Source organism: Pygocentrus nattereri, chromosome 19, assembly GCF_015220715.1.
Source record: "Pygocentrus nattereri isolate fPygNat1 chromosome 19, fPygNat1.pri, whole genome shotgun sequence".
Taxonomy (NCBI): domain Eukaryota; kingdom Metazoa; phylum Chordata; class Actinopteri; order Characiformes; family Serrasalmidae; genus Pygocentrus; species Pygocentrus nattereri.
Genome location: NC_051229.1, coordinates 12,295,579 through 12,312,999, shown reverse-complemented (window position 1 = coordinate 12,312,999; position 17,421 = coordinate 12,295,579). Strand labels below are relative to the sequence as shown.

The 17,421-nt window shown below is 39.6% G+C and overlaps 1 protein-coding gene across 4 annotated transcripts in view; it reads right to left on the bottom strand.

Annotated features, from left to right (window-relative positions):
* The window catches only part of pde1cb (phosphodiesterase 1C, calmodulin-dependent b), a 141,812-nt gene that overhangs the window by 20,618 nt on the left and 103,773 nt on the right, over positions 1–17,421 (bottom strand). For all 4 annotated transcript variants that reach the window (XM_017707392.2, XM_017707393.2, XM_017707395.2 and 1 more), the window contains 6 exons: positions 16,130–16,243; positions 13,101–13,283; positions 11,191–11,257; positions 8,563–8,679; positions 8,242–8,382; positions 1,343–1,443 (listed from right to left, as the gene is read on the bottom strand). In XM_017707392.2, the coding sequence (XP_017562881.1) occupies positions 1,343–1,443; positions 8,242–8,382; positions 8,563–8,679; positions 11,191–11,257; positions 13,101–13,283; positions 16,130–16,243 (723 nt within the window). The remainder of the gene's footprint in view (positions 1–1,342; positions 1,444–8,241; positions 8,383–8,562; positions 8,680–11,190; positions 11,258–13,100; positions 13,284–16,129; positions 16,244–17,421) is intronic.

Below are 17,421 nucleotides of genomic sequence, written 5' to 3'. Positions count from 1 at the left end.
TTAGAAATTGGTTGAATTTTGCCAAGATGTCATTGTCTGCAGGTGAAAATGATTTTGTAATGAACTTTCAAAGCAGTTTGTGTCAAAGTCCTAATAGGAAAGTCTGCTCAGCTTGGCAGCTATTTCCAGCCATGAGTAGAGACCAAAGACGGAAGAGAGACAGAAGGTCAAATTACATACAGGTTTACATTTTATAGCAGTTCTTTAGATTAAACAGAGTCATTTTTAAGGCCCATAACTAACATTTAACTAACATATTCCTTACAGTTTGGCTGTTTATTCCTTCAGTCAAGATTTAAAGTCAAAGGCTCCCTCTGAATATTACCGCAACCCTATCTGGACTAAGCGGTTAACAATGATGATCATGATGATCATGATGATGATGATGTCAGCTTAGCTATACGCTAAAGTTTCTTTAGTGAGGACAGAATGTGCTCAAATTGTCCCACCGATGTTCAGAAGAGATGTCTGTTCTGAATCAAGCAGTAAATCTTATCCAGTCTGTAGAACAGAATGTTTTTTGTTAAAGGGAAATTTGCCTCTTGTCACTGGGGTGGTACACTCAATGTTACATCTCAGTACCTTTAGTCAAGAAACGTAATCGTACCATAAACCATTGAAATTATGCTTTTTAAATTGTATTGACTCCACACAACCCGTCTCATCTCCATGCTTTTCATTTTATTGTCCTGTTTTAAAACATTCGCTTATGAAAACGTGCAAATACGTCCTTTCCACTGGGAAAAACTTATTTAAGGTACAAAATTGGACCTTAAAACCACCCCTGTACCTTTGAGACCATGAGAGATCTACAAAAACACTTCATTGTTTCTATGGGCTTTTTTTTTTTTAGCTTTTTGCTATTTCTCAGCTGGTGGATAAGTAACATATATGTAAACAGCAGTTCTGTTTACTATGTTTTCTTCCATGCATTTACTTTTTTAGGAGTGCAACAAAATCTCTTCTTATGCTCCAGTTTTTGTGTTTATCTGACTGCTATTAAATTCCACTTTAGTGTGACTTTCCAATCTGTGCATTTGACAAAAACATCCAGCAAGAACATTAGCTATTAGAAATTAGCAGATAAGCGAAGGCAAAAGACTAAACTAAGTTAAACTTTCTCTCACTCTTTCTATTCAGACCCCTCTGTGCTATTAATTCTACGCTGCCTCTGGTCAGTTCATTACTGAAACGTCAACAGTTTTTTTTCGCCCTTTGCTTTCCCTGCCAGTTCAGCTGACTTTCATTAATTCTGCTCTCAGTGCTCTGTACTGACTGCAGGCCTGAATGGGAGCTGATGGATGACTCATGCCTTCATGGCCCACAGCAGCGGGGCCTTTACCTGGTTTGGATGTGAAAGTTGTTTGTAGTTCCCGTATGTTCATAATCGTGCACAGCAGCAGCGAAGATCATGGCGAAAATCTCCAACTCGGTTAGCCAGTGCTGTGAAGAGATTAAGGAACAGAAAAACAAAAAAGAGACAGAAGAAAATGACACTAAAGCCAGTGGCGAGTGTTTTTAGAGCACTCAGAAATACCCTGATTGGTTGTGCAACCTGTATCGTGATTCGTCTGATAAGTAAGGTACCAGGCCTGTGCATCCTGCTAGAGTTTCATGTTAAAAGTTAATAACCCAGTGAAGTGGCTTTGTGAGCCATTCTGCACCAATCTGACATTTTAAAATTGCAGCCTATAGGCACATCTATCCTGAGTCATGATTACAGCATCCACCATGTTGCTACACGTGAGACCATTCTCCATTATTTGAAGGCTAACCAAAACATTAGCAAAATTCTCAGGCCTCCTGCATTTGTGCTGCAGGCTAAGTACTCTACAGGCCAAAAGTAAAGAAGCTAGCCGTGATATTTTTTTTTCAGAAATACATTAAATCAATTTGCCAAAAGTTGACCTTTACTAACAATTATCTTAACTCTTAATTTTCTCAGAAAATATTCCATTGGCTTCATGTGATCTACTCTAACATATGGGATAGGTCTTGTTGATTCTAGCAGTCCCTTACATCAACCAGTTTCTAGCGATTTACGAAGTCCAATTATAAAACAATTAATTCCATTTCTAAGATCTAATTGGCTGAGATGCACTTAAAGTCTCTGTAAGACACTCAATAGACTTATGTCCACAAAAATTAACATAATAGTGCATTAATGCCACAGTTTAAAACATTATGCTTTTCATGAAATATCTACTACTGTTTAGGAACTACTTTGCTTGGCATGATTTCACCTAATCAACTGTCATGTTAAAGCACACAGACATTCACTGGTAATACCATATATTTGATACATTATCACTTCTTCATTCCAATAGACACAGCCCACACTGCTGTCCACATATTTAGTTCCTCTATTGCCCCCCTTGAGCAATGAATTGTCAAACCATTGCAGTGATGTAAGACCACATTTTTAGTTGGACCAAGGATGTGTTGGCAATGCCCGGCCAACGTATTGCCTTTTTACATTGTCCATTGTAGCCTAACTATGACATGTGGCTAAAAATTCTAGTCATTTTTGTTGAGAAATCTCAACATGAGCAGGACTCCAACCGGTCAGGTTTGACTCTTGGCTAATGACTCTGATAGTCAAAAAAACATGGTTTTGGTAAGGACCTCCAGTTGAATTAAAAACAGCTAACTAATCAAACAGCGAGAAGAAAAATAAAGTAGGCCGGTAATAGAGAAAGTGTATTCTCAGAGTGTTTTTAAAAAAATGCAAAGGACTTAATGTGAAGGTTGCACTGTGTTAAAAATTGCACGCACTTTATTTCATCCAAAAATTATGTTTGGCGTGAAAAGGCCTTTCCAGTGATTTTACTGTATCAACAGCCCTTACCGTTGGTGAAACCACTGTAAAGTACAACATCTAATGGATTATTGCTTTAAAGTAAAGGTGGATCTGATTAGCTGCAATAAAACTCTGCAATTTCTTATCACTAGGAGTTAAACTCATTAAATGGACAGTATTTTTTCAGACATTCAGAAATGAATGCTTATGTTAATATTATCATTCCCATTTCCTCTTTAACGCTTGGCCTGTAGTTATATTTGTGCCAGCATCTGTACTGTCATGCAAACATGAAAGTATAGCAGAAGGTAAGCATATAGGGAATTGACCAACAGGCTGGACATACTAATAAGAATCAGTAGGGCCAATTTTTTAAAAAGTCAAATCCTCTCTACAGCTTTATGAATAACTTGTTGACTGTTGACTCCAAACAGGCTAGAGGCAGGTGAGTGTGACTGAGTGAGATGGATGACCATGCTGCCGGGTCTCTGTGTAATGCAGTTACACAGAAAGCCCTGCCCGCAGAACGTGCCCTGTTGACAAGCTGTCAGGGTAAAATGATTAAAGTTGATTGAGTGCACTGAGAAGGGGGGCGGTGCTCCAACACACCGTCCTATAATTTCCCTGGAGCCCAGAGGGTGCAGGCTGATAATGGGCACTCATAATTATAACGGGTCATTAGCTAAGAGTAATAAATATTGCAGAGTGTTTAGAAATGATTACTGGAATCAAAGCTCTAATAAGAGTGTAGAATATGACCACAATAACATCTGTCAGACTATTACGTATCTAATGACATTTTCAGAAAAAATTCATATGAACTTAAGCATTTGCTTACAGTAATTACTGTAAAACCTTTCTTGCCGAACTTATTAAAGGACATAAAAGCTCTCCTCAACAAGAAGAAGAGGGCCTTCACAGCTGGAGACAGAGTGGAGGTGAGAATGGTCCAGAGGGAACTGAAGACAGCTATCAAGGAGGCGAAGAACAAATATAGGAGGAAGCTGGAGTGGAAACTCCAGCAGAACAACATGAGGGAGGTTTGGAATGGAATGAGGACCATCACCAGCTTCAGGTCCAGTAACAACAGAGGAGTAGAGGGCAGCGTGGACGGGGCCAACAAGCTAAATTTGTTCTTTAACAGATTTGACACTGCAGGCTCTGTCCTCCCCCATCCTGACTCCTCTGCTGCCAGTCCACAGCAGCCCATCCCCCTCACCCCACCCTCCTCCTCCTGATAGCCTGCCCCCCTCCTGTGACAGCCCATCTCACACCTCCACCCTTTGCCCACCTAGTCACCTCTAAAGTGAGTCTCACTGCTGACCAGGTGAGAAGACAACTGAAGAGACTCCTCACAAACAAGGCTGCAGGCCCTGATGGGGTTCCCCCCAGGGTGCTTAATGCCTGTGCCTCCCAGCTTTGTGGAGTACTGCAACATGTCTTCAGCATGAGCCTGAGTCTCCAGAGGGTCCCTATGATGTGGAAGACGTCCTGCATTGTTCCTGTTCCAAAGACGCCACGACCCAGTGACGCCAAGGACTACAGGCCAGTGGCACTGACGTACCATGTCATGAAGACCATGGAGAGACTTGTCTTGGATCAGCTCCGACCCATAGTCCAGCCTTTTCTAGACCCCCTCCAGTTTGCCTATCAGCCCCGCCTGGGAGTTGAAGACGCCATCATTTACCTGCTCAACAGAGTATACGCTCACCTGGTGAGGGTCATGTTTTTTGAATTCTCCAGTGCATTTAACACCATCTGGCCTGCTCTTCTGGGTGATAAGCTAACAGTGATGCAAGTAGATGCCCCCCTCGTGTCCTGGATTGTTGACAACCTGACTGGCAGACCACAGTATATTTGCCTGCAGCACTGTGTGTCGGACAGAGTGGTCAGCAACACTGGAGTTCCACAAGGAACTGTCCTCTCTCCCTTCCTCTTCACCCTCTACACCACAGACTTCAGCTACTGCACAGAGACTTGCCACCTTCAGAAATTTTCTGATGACTCTGCAATAGTTGGATGTATCAGCAGGGGTGATGAGGATGAGTACAGGGCAACGGTGAAGGACTTTGTCGCATGGTTCGAGCGGAACCACCTGCAGCTCAATGTGACAAAGACTATGGAACAGGTGGTGGACCTGAGCAGGGAAAAGGCACCGGTGATCCTTGTGTCCATCAGGGATGGTCAGTGTGGACACTGTGGAGGATTACAGATATCCGGGTGTGTATATTGACAATAAACTGGACTGAGCTAAGAACACTGACGCCCTCTACAGGAAGGGCCAAAGTCATCTCTATTTTCTGAGGCGCCTGAGGTCCTTCAACATCTGCTGGACTATGCTCAGGATCTTCTATGAGTCTGTGGTGGAGAGTGCTATCCTCTATGCTGTTGCATGTTGGGGAAGCAGGCTGAGGGTGGCAGATCCCAACAGACTCAACAAACTGATCCGCAAGGCCGGTGATGTTGTGGGTGTGGAGCTGGACTCGTTGATGGCAGTGTCAGAGAGGAGGACGCTGTCTAAGCTGCAGGCCATTATGGACAATGGCTCCCACCCACTCTACGACACGGTAATGAGACACAGGAGCTCATTCAGTGCAAGACTCATTCTACTGAAATGCACCACAGAGCGCCACAGGAAGTCATTCTTACCTGTGGCCATTAAACTCTATAACTCCTCCGTCAGTGTGTGATTCATGAAGTGTGGTTCATCTGTGCAAAACTCAATACCTAACTGTTCATATGTGTAATAATAATAATTATTGGGTGCAATAACTTAGAGGTAAAATAATTTGAACTGCTTTATACAAGATGTTTAATATTTATTATCACAGTCACTGCCACTTTACTGTATTCATAAGGACTTAAATCTCATGTACATATTGCAAATTTGTCCTTATCTTTGTTTTAAATTATTGAAGTGTTTATTCTTTTACATAAATGGCTGCAACTGTAACAATAAGTGGCATCAATAAAGGATTCTGATTCTGATTCTTATTACTGCACATTATTTGTGGTTGTTTAACCCACATAGGCTCCCCATGGGGTGTACTCTGTTAACCTCTCCGTATATTTTGTTAAATTATTTCTTACTTGTAGTTCATTGGAAAAGGAGTAAAAACTGTGTGGGAAGTGCAGATTCTAAACGTTGTGCTCTTAAGTGGAAGAGGAGGTATTATATTATGATATGAATTTATTAAAGCTATTGCTGTGCATACAGTCTTGTTTCATGGAACGAAAAGAACATCTTTTGCCATGTTTTCAAAAGTGCTTGAGTGCAAAATCGAACTTCTTGATACAGAATGCAAATCAAATGTAAATATATGTTATCATTTACTTAATTACATATAAATATATAGAGCAAAATGCATGAGAAAACAATAGGAATAACTATAGACCTCTGAGGTTCAAACCCATTTTTCAAACTGTCTGCAAAACAAAATGGTGAAGATGTAAACAAAGTCATCGAGAGTGGTTGGATGTGAAATGTTCCATTCTACAGAACCTTACTAAGTCAGAATTGTTCACAGTGGTGGTTATAGGAAGCAGATGTATGAAGAGTTTAATGCCTGAAATGCCGCCTGATGTCTGAGACACTGTTTTATGATAATTTTGAGATGATTTTGGCCTAAAATAAGTTTTTACACCGAATCATGGCAGAGATGCGCATACAGAGTGTTTCTAAGGGAAAATAATCACCAAAGAAAACTTTCATATCTGTCACGTTAGCATTGCCAACATTACAGATGACATACAGGCAGTTGTGAACAGTAAAAAATGGCTGTAGACATTGTGACACCTGGTTCGTATCACCATCACAAAATCTGAGTTGGTAAGTTTCTCTGAAACAAAGCATTTCACATCAAACCATTCTGAATGACTTTACATCTTAACCACTGAATTATGCAGAATTTCTCAGTCAGTCAAGTTTCCCTGTAAGGAAATAACAACCTACTCTTATTATCTTACTCTTATGAAAGGAGACACATAATTCACAGTCCAGCTTAACCAGACACAGATGGCTCACAGAAAGTTTGTCCTTGAAGGACCCTCACAACATCTGTCTTAAAGCCCTACACTGTACATAAACACTTTCCAAAATCATAATCTGAAACAGATTCACTTTAACCTTCTCTGGCCTTTCAGTCATTTTGTGAGCGTGTTTGTGTGTGTGTGTGTGTGTGTGTGTGTGTGTGTGTGTGTGTGTATGCATTGTTTGCATTGTTGCATTGTTTCTATTGGGTTAGATTTTTAATGCATAATGGAAACAGCGAAATAGACAAATTAGTTAAAAAAAACCATTCACACTCTTTTTTGAGTATTTTATGTTTTCCCTTGTACTCTTCTTATATTGTCATATGCCACAGTCTGAACACCCCTGGTCAAATTCCACATTCAGTTAATTTTCTATGTGAAAACATTTACAGAGGACCAACATAAGCGCAACATTTTCTGGCCCTCTCTACTTATTTGCTGAGTTAAAACTAAGCATAAAATATAAAATGTGCCATATGCTTTACACATATTATTGTGCATTTAAAAAATTTAGAAAATCAACATATCATGATTTGACCTGGTGTGCCCAAACTTTCACATACACCTTTATGTTCATTGACTTGCACCTAATATATATGATAAATGCAAGTGCATATATGACATTATGTTGCTGTCATATCCGTCATGTTAGGCTGTGTTTTTTGTTTTCCTAAGAAAAATTTGACCAGGGGCACCCAAACTTTTGTATAAAGTTTGTGTGATTTTAAGCAAATTTATTTGCATGACCATTTTTCATCCTCCCCTTTTAGCCAGTATATTTAAACAGGTTGTTTTTGTTACTGTGCCTGACTGATATATGTAAATGACCTCAGTTCTGACTGGCTGTTGTCCAAAAAGCTTTCTGGGCTGAAGCATTGTTTGTCATTGGCCATGTTAAACTGCTGTAGGCTGAATAGGTCATCATAAGTAAATGTGTTAAGGGGTTTGACTTGATAATCATGATGAATTTAAAACAAATCATATATGAACTGTAAGAACTGGAGAGTGAATGGTGGGAGTTGGGCATGGAGGGTGGAGCAGTACAACAAATGAAATAATGAAATAAATAAATAAATAAGGACAGATGTACGGTAGATCTGCATAGTTCTACTAACTTAAGAAATCTGCCAGTTTATCAATGTTAATCGATGTAATCTCTTTTCCAGCAGGTATGTCCAGCAGCAGCATGCATGAAGTTAGCTTCACTTTGCTTTTGTCGCTTGCCACTAAAGACGCATGTATAAAGTCTGTATAAGGTTTAGTGTGGCATGAAGGTTGGATAGTGGGGAATGATGGCCTGATGCCGGGCCAGCCAGCAAAGGGCCAATTTAGCTATGGTAATACACAATTGTGTAGAAAATCCCCATAAAGTTAGTAATAGACAACCGTGTGTGTGTCTACAAACGTACCACCATGCCAGTCTTGAGCAGCAGGTAATGGACCGTTTGGGTGACATCAGCGGCGTGGATGAGATTGTGGTAGGGGTTTTTGTGTTTGCTGTAGCCCACCTCCAGCGCCTCCACGAAGGACACTAAAGCTGAGATGGGAATCTGCCACAGATAGAAACCAAAATCATATCACTATTGCGTTCACTCCCACACATAACCTGGACCCTGGAGAGAGAGTAATACACCTCACACCATGGGCGCTTCAGCCTAGAGGGGGAAATATATGAGGAAAAGATGGAGAGACAGTGAGTGTGTATGTGTTTAAGAGAGAGAGTTGTTCACCTTGAATCGGCTGATGAGGTCATATCTGGTCAGGAGCTCGTAGAAGATGAATTTAAGTGCATGGTCCCCACTCGCTTCATTCAAAGCAAATACGTCAAAAGTCCACTTGTCTATATGCTGCAAGGAAAAACACAGAAAACTGCAAAATGAAGTCATAGATACAATGATTACGTGAGATGGGAAACCTAAAGTGTGTTATTACTTGTAAATAAAAAGTGGTATAGTGCAGACGGGGACCTTAGGTGTTGATTTCTGGGCACTAAAGATGCATGTCTATAATTATCCAATCAGGATTTTTTTCTCTACAGTATCCAGGCAGATACAGCAAAGCAAGTCCTCCCATTGGTTAGGCTTCCAGGAGGTGAACTGAAGGCCTAATGCATTAGACTACCCACTAACAAAATTAGGAAATGACAGCAGACTAGTCATGTTTTTCATTTTCAATAAGTGGGACCAATTTTGTGAGAAATGTCACTCTACACCTTATGGAAGTTTCAGGCACATCAATGACTGAATACGAACCAGACTGTCAGAAATGGAAAGTGCAGCAGCTCTTTGCTAGGAGTGACTGTAAAACTGCTGTAGTCAAAATAAAATGTATGTTAATATTTCTGTTAAGAGATAACACAGAATGTCTCTTACAAGCTTCAGACATCCATGTTCCAGAATGACAGAAAAACATTAACGTGCACCACTGCTAGTTTGCGCTAACATTACTAGAATCTCATATGGTTGCTAATGGAAATTAACATTATTATACATTTTTTTTCAACATATCTGACCTCCATTTGGCAAACTGGAGTTCACTTCCCCACCCTGGAAACAATATTCTATACAAGTAAGAGTCCTTGGGCAAGACACCTAACATTACATTCACCTGTAGTATGCTCTGTACAAAAGTGTCTGCCCATGTAAGTGAAAGTAGGAGAGAAAACAACTTTAGTAGGAGCCTTGAATAATGGTTTACCTATAGACCTGCAGTGCTTCCACTAAAGTACTAAAGTTTGTTAGCTATTCTTCTCTTTTTAGACTCCTATAATGAAATACTAAAGCACCAACGTGAGAGATGTGATATTAAACCCAAAAGGCTTAAAAAGGACCTGAATGGCCATGTCAGGTCCAGTCAGGTTTGGACATTGTTTGCCAAACATTGGTGGGCTTGAGTTGGGTTTAAATTTATAATCAGGTTCTCACAGTTCCCCATCCTACTTTTAACAGGCTTTACCCTTCATTTTCCCTCTTAGTTTTACTCCTTACTTTATTCTTCCTCTCTACTTTCATGGAGTCACCCACTTGTGATGTTGGCAGAATTTAGCACCAAGGTCCTTTAGGTTCCTCATGCTCATGAGAAAATAAATCAGTAAATCGATTGAGTAGAACAGTTTGCTATATCAGCACCACACAGCGTACAGAAATATTATCCACGCTAAACTTTAAAGAAGTTTGGGATGTTGCTCAGAAGAATACATTTGAACGGCTGATTATTTTACATTTTATATCACATGGTACTGTGCAAAACTGTTCTTAAAAATATATTTATTTGTGCACAGAGCATTTATTTGTTCAGAAAAATAGTAATATTCGAATAAATAAAAATAAGAGTAATACAGTAATTATGCTAATCCTAGTGCTTTATTATGTTAAATCAAGTGTGCTGCTGACCAGGTGAAATAAATCAGTGTGATGGCTGGGGACCATGAAGATCTGGAACCTGGAATCTGGAACCAAATGTTTGTTCTTCTGCACAGTTCACAAGATCTACAACTACTACTCAACTACTATAAATAAGAGACTCATTATTTTTTACTGCATTAATGTTTCTTTATATTATGGTTATTTTATTGGCAAAATAATTCTATATGTATTGTTTTTTAACTATTTGCTTTGGGGTGTATAGCTTTTGCACAGTACTGTATATGTTTTTATTTTATTTATTTGTGATAATGACTGCTATATACTACTAACGACTTCTATACTCACTACATGGTAATTTAACCAGCAGTGTCATTAGTGATATCAGACTTTATTTGGCACGTTGAGAGATGACAGACCTGTTCAGGTCAGTTTTGGGCAGAATTTTGTTGGGCTTGGGTCAGATTCAGATTCAAATTTACTATGTCTGTATGTGGGTTTAGGCCACACTTTCAGCCCTGGAAAAAAGGAACGCCTTTCCAAGCAAATATACTTCAAAGTAAGTGACGTAAAAGTATAATTTGAAAATACTCAGAAAAAACTAATCTACCAAAATTTGACATATGCAAAAGTTCAGGCAGTCTTTGTCAAACCACGTTTCCTTGATTTTATACGTGAGAACACACTTTAATCTGCAATTACTGTCTATTTGCTTCATTTAACATATTGGGAGAAAAAATTAAACAAAATGTAGTCTGTGCAGAATTTATGGCACATTGTACATTTTGTGTTGTATTTTTTTTTCCCAAATTTGTTAAATTGTGCACAACAATTTGCAGAAATATTAAAGACATATTTATACTTCTTTTCTGTGGAGGATGTGCTTCCCTCTATCACAAAACATGAACGTTTGCTAACGACTGTGGAACTGGTTTATATCCACCTCTGAACATCAGTTAGCAGGAGGGTTTGTTCTCGATTGTGTGCATTTCTCACCTTAAGCACAGTTATGACGGATGGAGGGTAGCTCAGTCCCACCATGTTGGACGTCCGGCGGTACATTCTGTTTGGAGGAGATAAAAACATCAAAAGAGCATCATGCGGTGAGTCTGAAAAGTAACTGCGCCTAAAAAGCTAACGTACACCCATATCCCCCTCCAGAGGCCTGAAGACACCCCACTGGAATATTGATCTCACACATGAGGGATGAGTGTCTTTCTCTTTGCTTCAAGCATCAGTCCAGTTTTGCTGCATGTGGCAGGCCAGTTAACAGTAAGGCACCAACAAAGGTTTTTATAATCACTGCACTGTTTTATGATTGCGTTACTAAAATGCACATTATGCACATTTTTCACGCTCTCTTTTATTAAACTAAGCATGGAGACTTGGCACGGTTTGATTCCTGTTACAGGCTCTTAAGTGCTTCTGCTCTGTCCTTCGTCATTGTAATTCAGTTATGTAGTGCAGTATAAAATATATTACAACACAGTTAAATGATGCTGTCTAATATAATCATATCCACAGAAAGGGGGAGAGAGAGAGAGAGAGAGAGAGAGAGAGAGAGAGAGAGAGAGAGAGAATGAGAGGGAAGACAAATTTATCTTGTAGTCATTTAGTATTTCTTCACACTCTTCATCCTGAGGCACAATTACATGTTATATTTTAAGGGTATCCTAATTAGTAAGGTGCACCTATTGTTGACACAGGTGTTATTATGCAGTTATTATGCAAACAATAAAAGCAACGGTCAATATAATGGGACACTCTGGATCAGGTGCACATGAATCCAATGCCAAGCATCAGCTAGAGGGGTATAAAGCCCCCCAGCACTGGGCTGAGGAACAGTGGAACTGTGTTCTCTGGAGAGTTAATCAATAAACAATTAAACAATCCAATACCTATGAGATGAGTTGGATTGGCATTTGGGATCCAGAGCTAATCATCCAACATCAGTTCCTGAGCTCACTAATGCTCCAGTGGCTACAATTAAATCCTCACAGCAATGTTTCAACATCTAGTGTAAAGTCTTCCCAGAAGAGTGGAGGCTGTTACTACAGCAAAGGGAGACAAACTCTATTAACACTTTTGATTTCAGAAGACACTTTGGGTGATGAACAAACTTTTGGACAGTGTAGCTTTGAAAGGTGAAACAAATCTAAGGGAACTCTGCAGTGCATGTTTTAGGCTTCACTCAAAGATTTATAATGGGATTTGGACAGTGGAGTTTATGACCACCAGGAGACAGAGTGCATCATTCAACAAGCAACTGTGAGTGTTTGGTAAGTAAACCGGGGAAATCCATAACTTCTCCCTGTACTCCCTGCCTGCTGGTGCTTCATCACTGTGTGTGTATATACTGAGAAACGGATATGCTGAATTCCCACAATCCAAATAAGGACTTCATTTCCATGTGAATGAAACATATTACATGAACATAATTTTGTCTTTCAGTTTACTTAGTTTTGTCAATAACTGAGGTGATGTAATATAGTTTATTCATGTGGAAATTATATACATCTTTTAAACCAACTAAATTTAATGCATCCACAAAACATGCAACAGCTGACACTTCACGCATCGTTTGGTCTTCTAAGCTTGAAGTGACAACATGAACGCACTGAGCTGCAGATAAATTGGACTTTGAAATTGAATGTTTTAATCCAAGAGCATTTATTTTTCCAATAAAATAGAAAATAAATAGTCTAAAGACTGCTGAGTTTGTATTTTTTGCTCTTTCAATGAAATTACTAATTCATGAAATATTTAGATTTTTTTCAGCCCTATTTGTATACAAGATTTTTTCTAAAGTTCAGTTTGAGAGGGCAACAAATATATTTTTTATTTACTACCCTAGTTGAGAAACTACAATTATTATCATATGTCTCATGGTGTTGTGGTGACCCCACCTCTCCACAAATATCCCAGCCTGCACTGCATGCACGATGCTGCGGAAGCGCGGCTTCTCCTCAGTCCGTCTCAGCATCAGCCCCATCTGCCGGGTGAAAGTGGAGGCCAGCCAGTCCCGAACCTCCGAGGGCACAGAGTCCGACTGGATATCACTGAGCTCATCCTCTGTGTCCACCAACCTCCTGAGAGAGAGAGGGAGAGAGAGAGAGAGAGAGAGAGAGAGAGAGAGAGAGAGAGAGAGAGAGAGAGAGAGAGAGAGAGAGAGAGAGAGAGAGAGAGAGAGAGAGAGAGAGAGAGAGAGAGAGAGAGAGAGAGAGAGAGAGAGAGAGAGAGAGAGAGAGAGAGCGAGAGAGCACAAAAACTGTCACCAATATTAAATCCTGCCATGAAATTTGGTTGTACACAATTACAACTGTGTCTAACACCAACTGAGCCCAGGCCGAGGCCACGTTGAGCTCTCTTAACCTACTCTGTCCTTTGCATCAGAGTAATTATGTTAATGCCTTCATTTATTTTTTTCAAACAGACATTATAAACCATCTTGAAAACTTTGAATAGTTAAATAAAAAATTGAATAGTAACTGTAAATAATCTTTAAAAAAACATGGAATGGACTGGCAGATATTTTGTTTTACATTTTACATTTTCTGTAAAGCCAGACAGCCTGACAATTCCTTCACTTTTAATTGAAAATTCAAATAACCTAAATGCATATACACCTGTGGTTTTGTATTAATATTACATATACATTAATATTTCTGAGAAATGGTAACACTTGTTGGCAAAGAAGTCTGTCATCACCAAATTAACACCATGTCACTATAAAAAGTGAAAGCCAAAGACAAAAAAATACACCAAGATAGCAAAATTATGCTAGCTTGTTGGCTAATGTTAACACAGTTCTGACTGTAGTTCATGTTTCAGGGTATTCTATGTTGTAGCTATATGTCTAAATCAATGAAGCACATATTATATAGCTGCATCTTCAACAACAACGATTTGAATTTACTACAGAGATGCAAACGTAGAGGAGTCCCCTCTCATGAAAACCTGCGTTCAAGTCAGGAGTTCTCAAACTTTTGACTGGAACTGTGCATGATGTGTTCTTTTAGCGGTTTCGCTGACACCGTATTCATAGACAGCAGAATGTAGCGTGCTTCTATTTTCTTCCCACTAAATCATAAACCACTGGAATGTAAATCATCATCAGAACTGACTAGCAATCTCTGCAGCTTTGCATGTGACAGGGTTAGTGTCCTAATCTGAGAGTGACCAAATGACGCCATGGTTACATAATTCCATAAGTGTTCTGGAAGCGGCACCCATGCTCAGGCGAGTGTTACACCTCTGCCTGTTTTCCCTGATTATTGGATAAATGTGTATTAGAAACAGCTCCACAATTAGCTCTACATGCAATGAGCTGAGCGAGGAAAGGCTTGGGTGGCTACACACATATGAAAACATATCTATTTAAGATTTAAGCAACATGTCCATTAAAAAGAGTTGTTCAGACATGTTTGGTATCTGCAGTTTATTTCTTTAGTTTTGTCCTGAAGATACAAGGCTAACGCAGCTAACCAGCGATGTCAATTTTCAAGAAGCAAAATACACTTTTGGCCATTTTTTACTACAATCAGCTTGACCGTTCGGTTTACTGTTGTAGCAATTTTATACTGTGCAAAAGTCCGGGACCACCCTTCTTTTATTTACTTACCACTTATTAACTTTTTTTAGGACAAATCTCTGTGGCAATTACGTAGAAGAGAATTCACTTGGAACAAGGAGGGGAAAGTCAAAAAAAAAGAAAAGAAAAAAAAGAAAAGTGTTTCCAAAACTGGACTTCAAAAAACAATTTAAAGATGTTAAAGAAAATGCAGCTTCTGACGAAGAGACTGCTGGTGTTCTTAGAACAATGGACTAACCAGATCTCAACATCACTGAATGTTTCGGGATTGTTTGTCCATTTTGTGAGAAGCAGAACAGGCAACCAATTTCTAAAACTATATGCCGTTGTGGAGGGTTCTGTGTAATTTTCTGTTCAATATATGTTGTCTGCTTTTTTTCTGACACTGGAAAACGAATAACCTGTACTTAGTGGCCATTTTGACAGGAAATTAACTAAATGAAGAGGAGTCTCTGACTTTTGCACTTTACTGTAACTCTATCAAGACAATGTCCAACACTGACTTTTGAAAAGTTGCTTTAAAAACTAAAAGAGCTATAGTCAAAAATGCTCGTTGCTTCTTGATTCTAAGGATTCCAACTGTTTTAGAATGGCACCATAATGCTTTTAGGAATGTTGAGGTTTCTTCTTATTTCTTCGGCTGTAGATTTGTAGTGAGGGCCGTGCAACCTCTATTAGTGTAAGTGAATATGTGTTGGTAGAAGTTTTCTTTGCGTGCTGAACTGATTTGGCCATTTCTCAGAAACAGGGACAGTCCTGGTTGGGTCATTCATCATCATCTCTCCAGTGTGTATGGGCTCCAGTTCAGGCAAGCAGAGAGTAAATATGAGGTGGGACCTGACACCCAAAAACAGCACATAAATAATGTCCTGATGAAAGAGTGGCCTGTCTGAGAACACTGAGGATGTGTTTGAGTTATCAAACGACTGCAGGCTCTTCCTTTTTGTTAGTTTTCCTAAACCTTGTGTTGAAAGCAGTGCAGAACTCTCCGCATTCCAATATTTCTGCTCATTCAGCTTAACTCCACTGCCAACAACCCTTGAGTCAGAATGTTATTCATAAGTGTAGGAGGCCAATAAATTATGGGATGTAAATTTCACCTTGCTACTGACAGATGTTTCCTAAATAAAGGGCTTTTCAACAGCTCTCAAAACAGCTGCCACTTAAAAGCTCCCGAATTGCTTAGTGCATTAAGTATCCTTCTTGCTTAGTTTATGCTTCTATCTGAGGACACTCTGACACTTGACTGTCTTGCAATACATTGAGGAGCTTGCCCAAAACTAGAGCTTTAAAGTGAAACACTTTCAATAATATAGTAGGTGAAAGCTTGGCTTGATACTTTACCTTGTTTCTTCGATGTAGACAGATTCAAGCACCGAGGCTGCATACTCAAGGTTCTTCTTCAAGTCAACCAGGGACGCCTCTCCCCTCTCGAGCTGTTTCACCAGACACCGCAATCTGAACACAAAATACGGAAATGGAGCTTTAACCACCAACAGGACTATTTACTTTTTACGCCAAAAACCAATCAGCAGCCTGGCCTACAGCTGTGGTCCCCAAATGTCCTCCTGGTGCTCAATCTTGTTCTTGCTATTCTGCACTTGATCCAAGGTTTGATAAGCTTAATCAGAAGTGCAATATTTGAGTTTCGTGCTTCTGATTGGAATGAAAACATGCAGCCAAAGCTGCCCTTAGCGGGTAAGACTGGTGACCCTGGTCTAGAAGAACAACTTACTGTTCCCTGAAGAGCCCCTCAGTTGAGTATGTAGAACATAATCTGGGATTGCAGATCACTGAGTGAAGTCTATGAATTTGAAACTTTTACACAGTGCTTCAACTATTGTAAATGTGTCCACCCGCCTCCTACAGTTGTGCCACAATATCTCTAGAGTGAGACTTTCCAGTTTGAAAACTAGGAAAGACTCTTCTGATTATGTATCTTGAAGATGTGAGGAACTTTTGAAGTGGGGCTGTTTGAAATGCTTTTCCTGCTAATTGGCTATGGCAGAAGGAAGTCAGATGGCCGAATGATTCTTCTAGGAGACTGAATAACACATTTTTATTAGCCTCTATTTCTGTGGATATGCTAGCAGATGTTATTATACTCTAGACCAGGGTTCGGCAACCCAAATGTTAAGAAGCAAACCACCTTGAGAGCCACAGCATTTTATGTCTGTTTTAACATCTTGGCTGTAAATATGTCTCAGTAGTTTACAAGAATAGGCTAAAAAATATAATACATACGCAGTCTTACTTTGCTCTGCTTTAAGCTCAGCTACAGCCATAGCCTTTTTTCGCATCTCCAGCAGGAAACTTTTCCACAAAAGTAAAATAGTTTCTTGTAAAATGTCTCTCGGCCACTTTTTAACGAGGCTGAAGTCAGCTTCTTATTCACCAGCTTCTTGTTCGAATTTTCCAGTACCATCTTAAATGGTGCCAGAAGTGCCAGAATGTAACTGTGGCACCATTTAAGGTGGAACAGGAAAATTCAAACAAGAAGCTGGTGAATGAGAAGCTGACTTCAGCCTTGCGACTGTTTCTCATTGCAGATTAAATGTATCAGGAAACCAGCTGGAGGGCATATAAGTGTAAATTAGTCAATTCGTCTTTAAATTATCGATGTTCATCTTTAATCT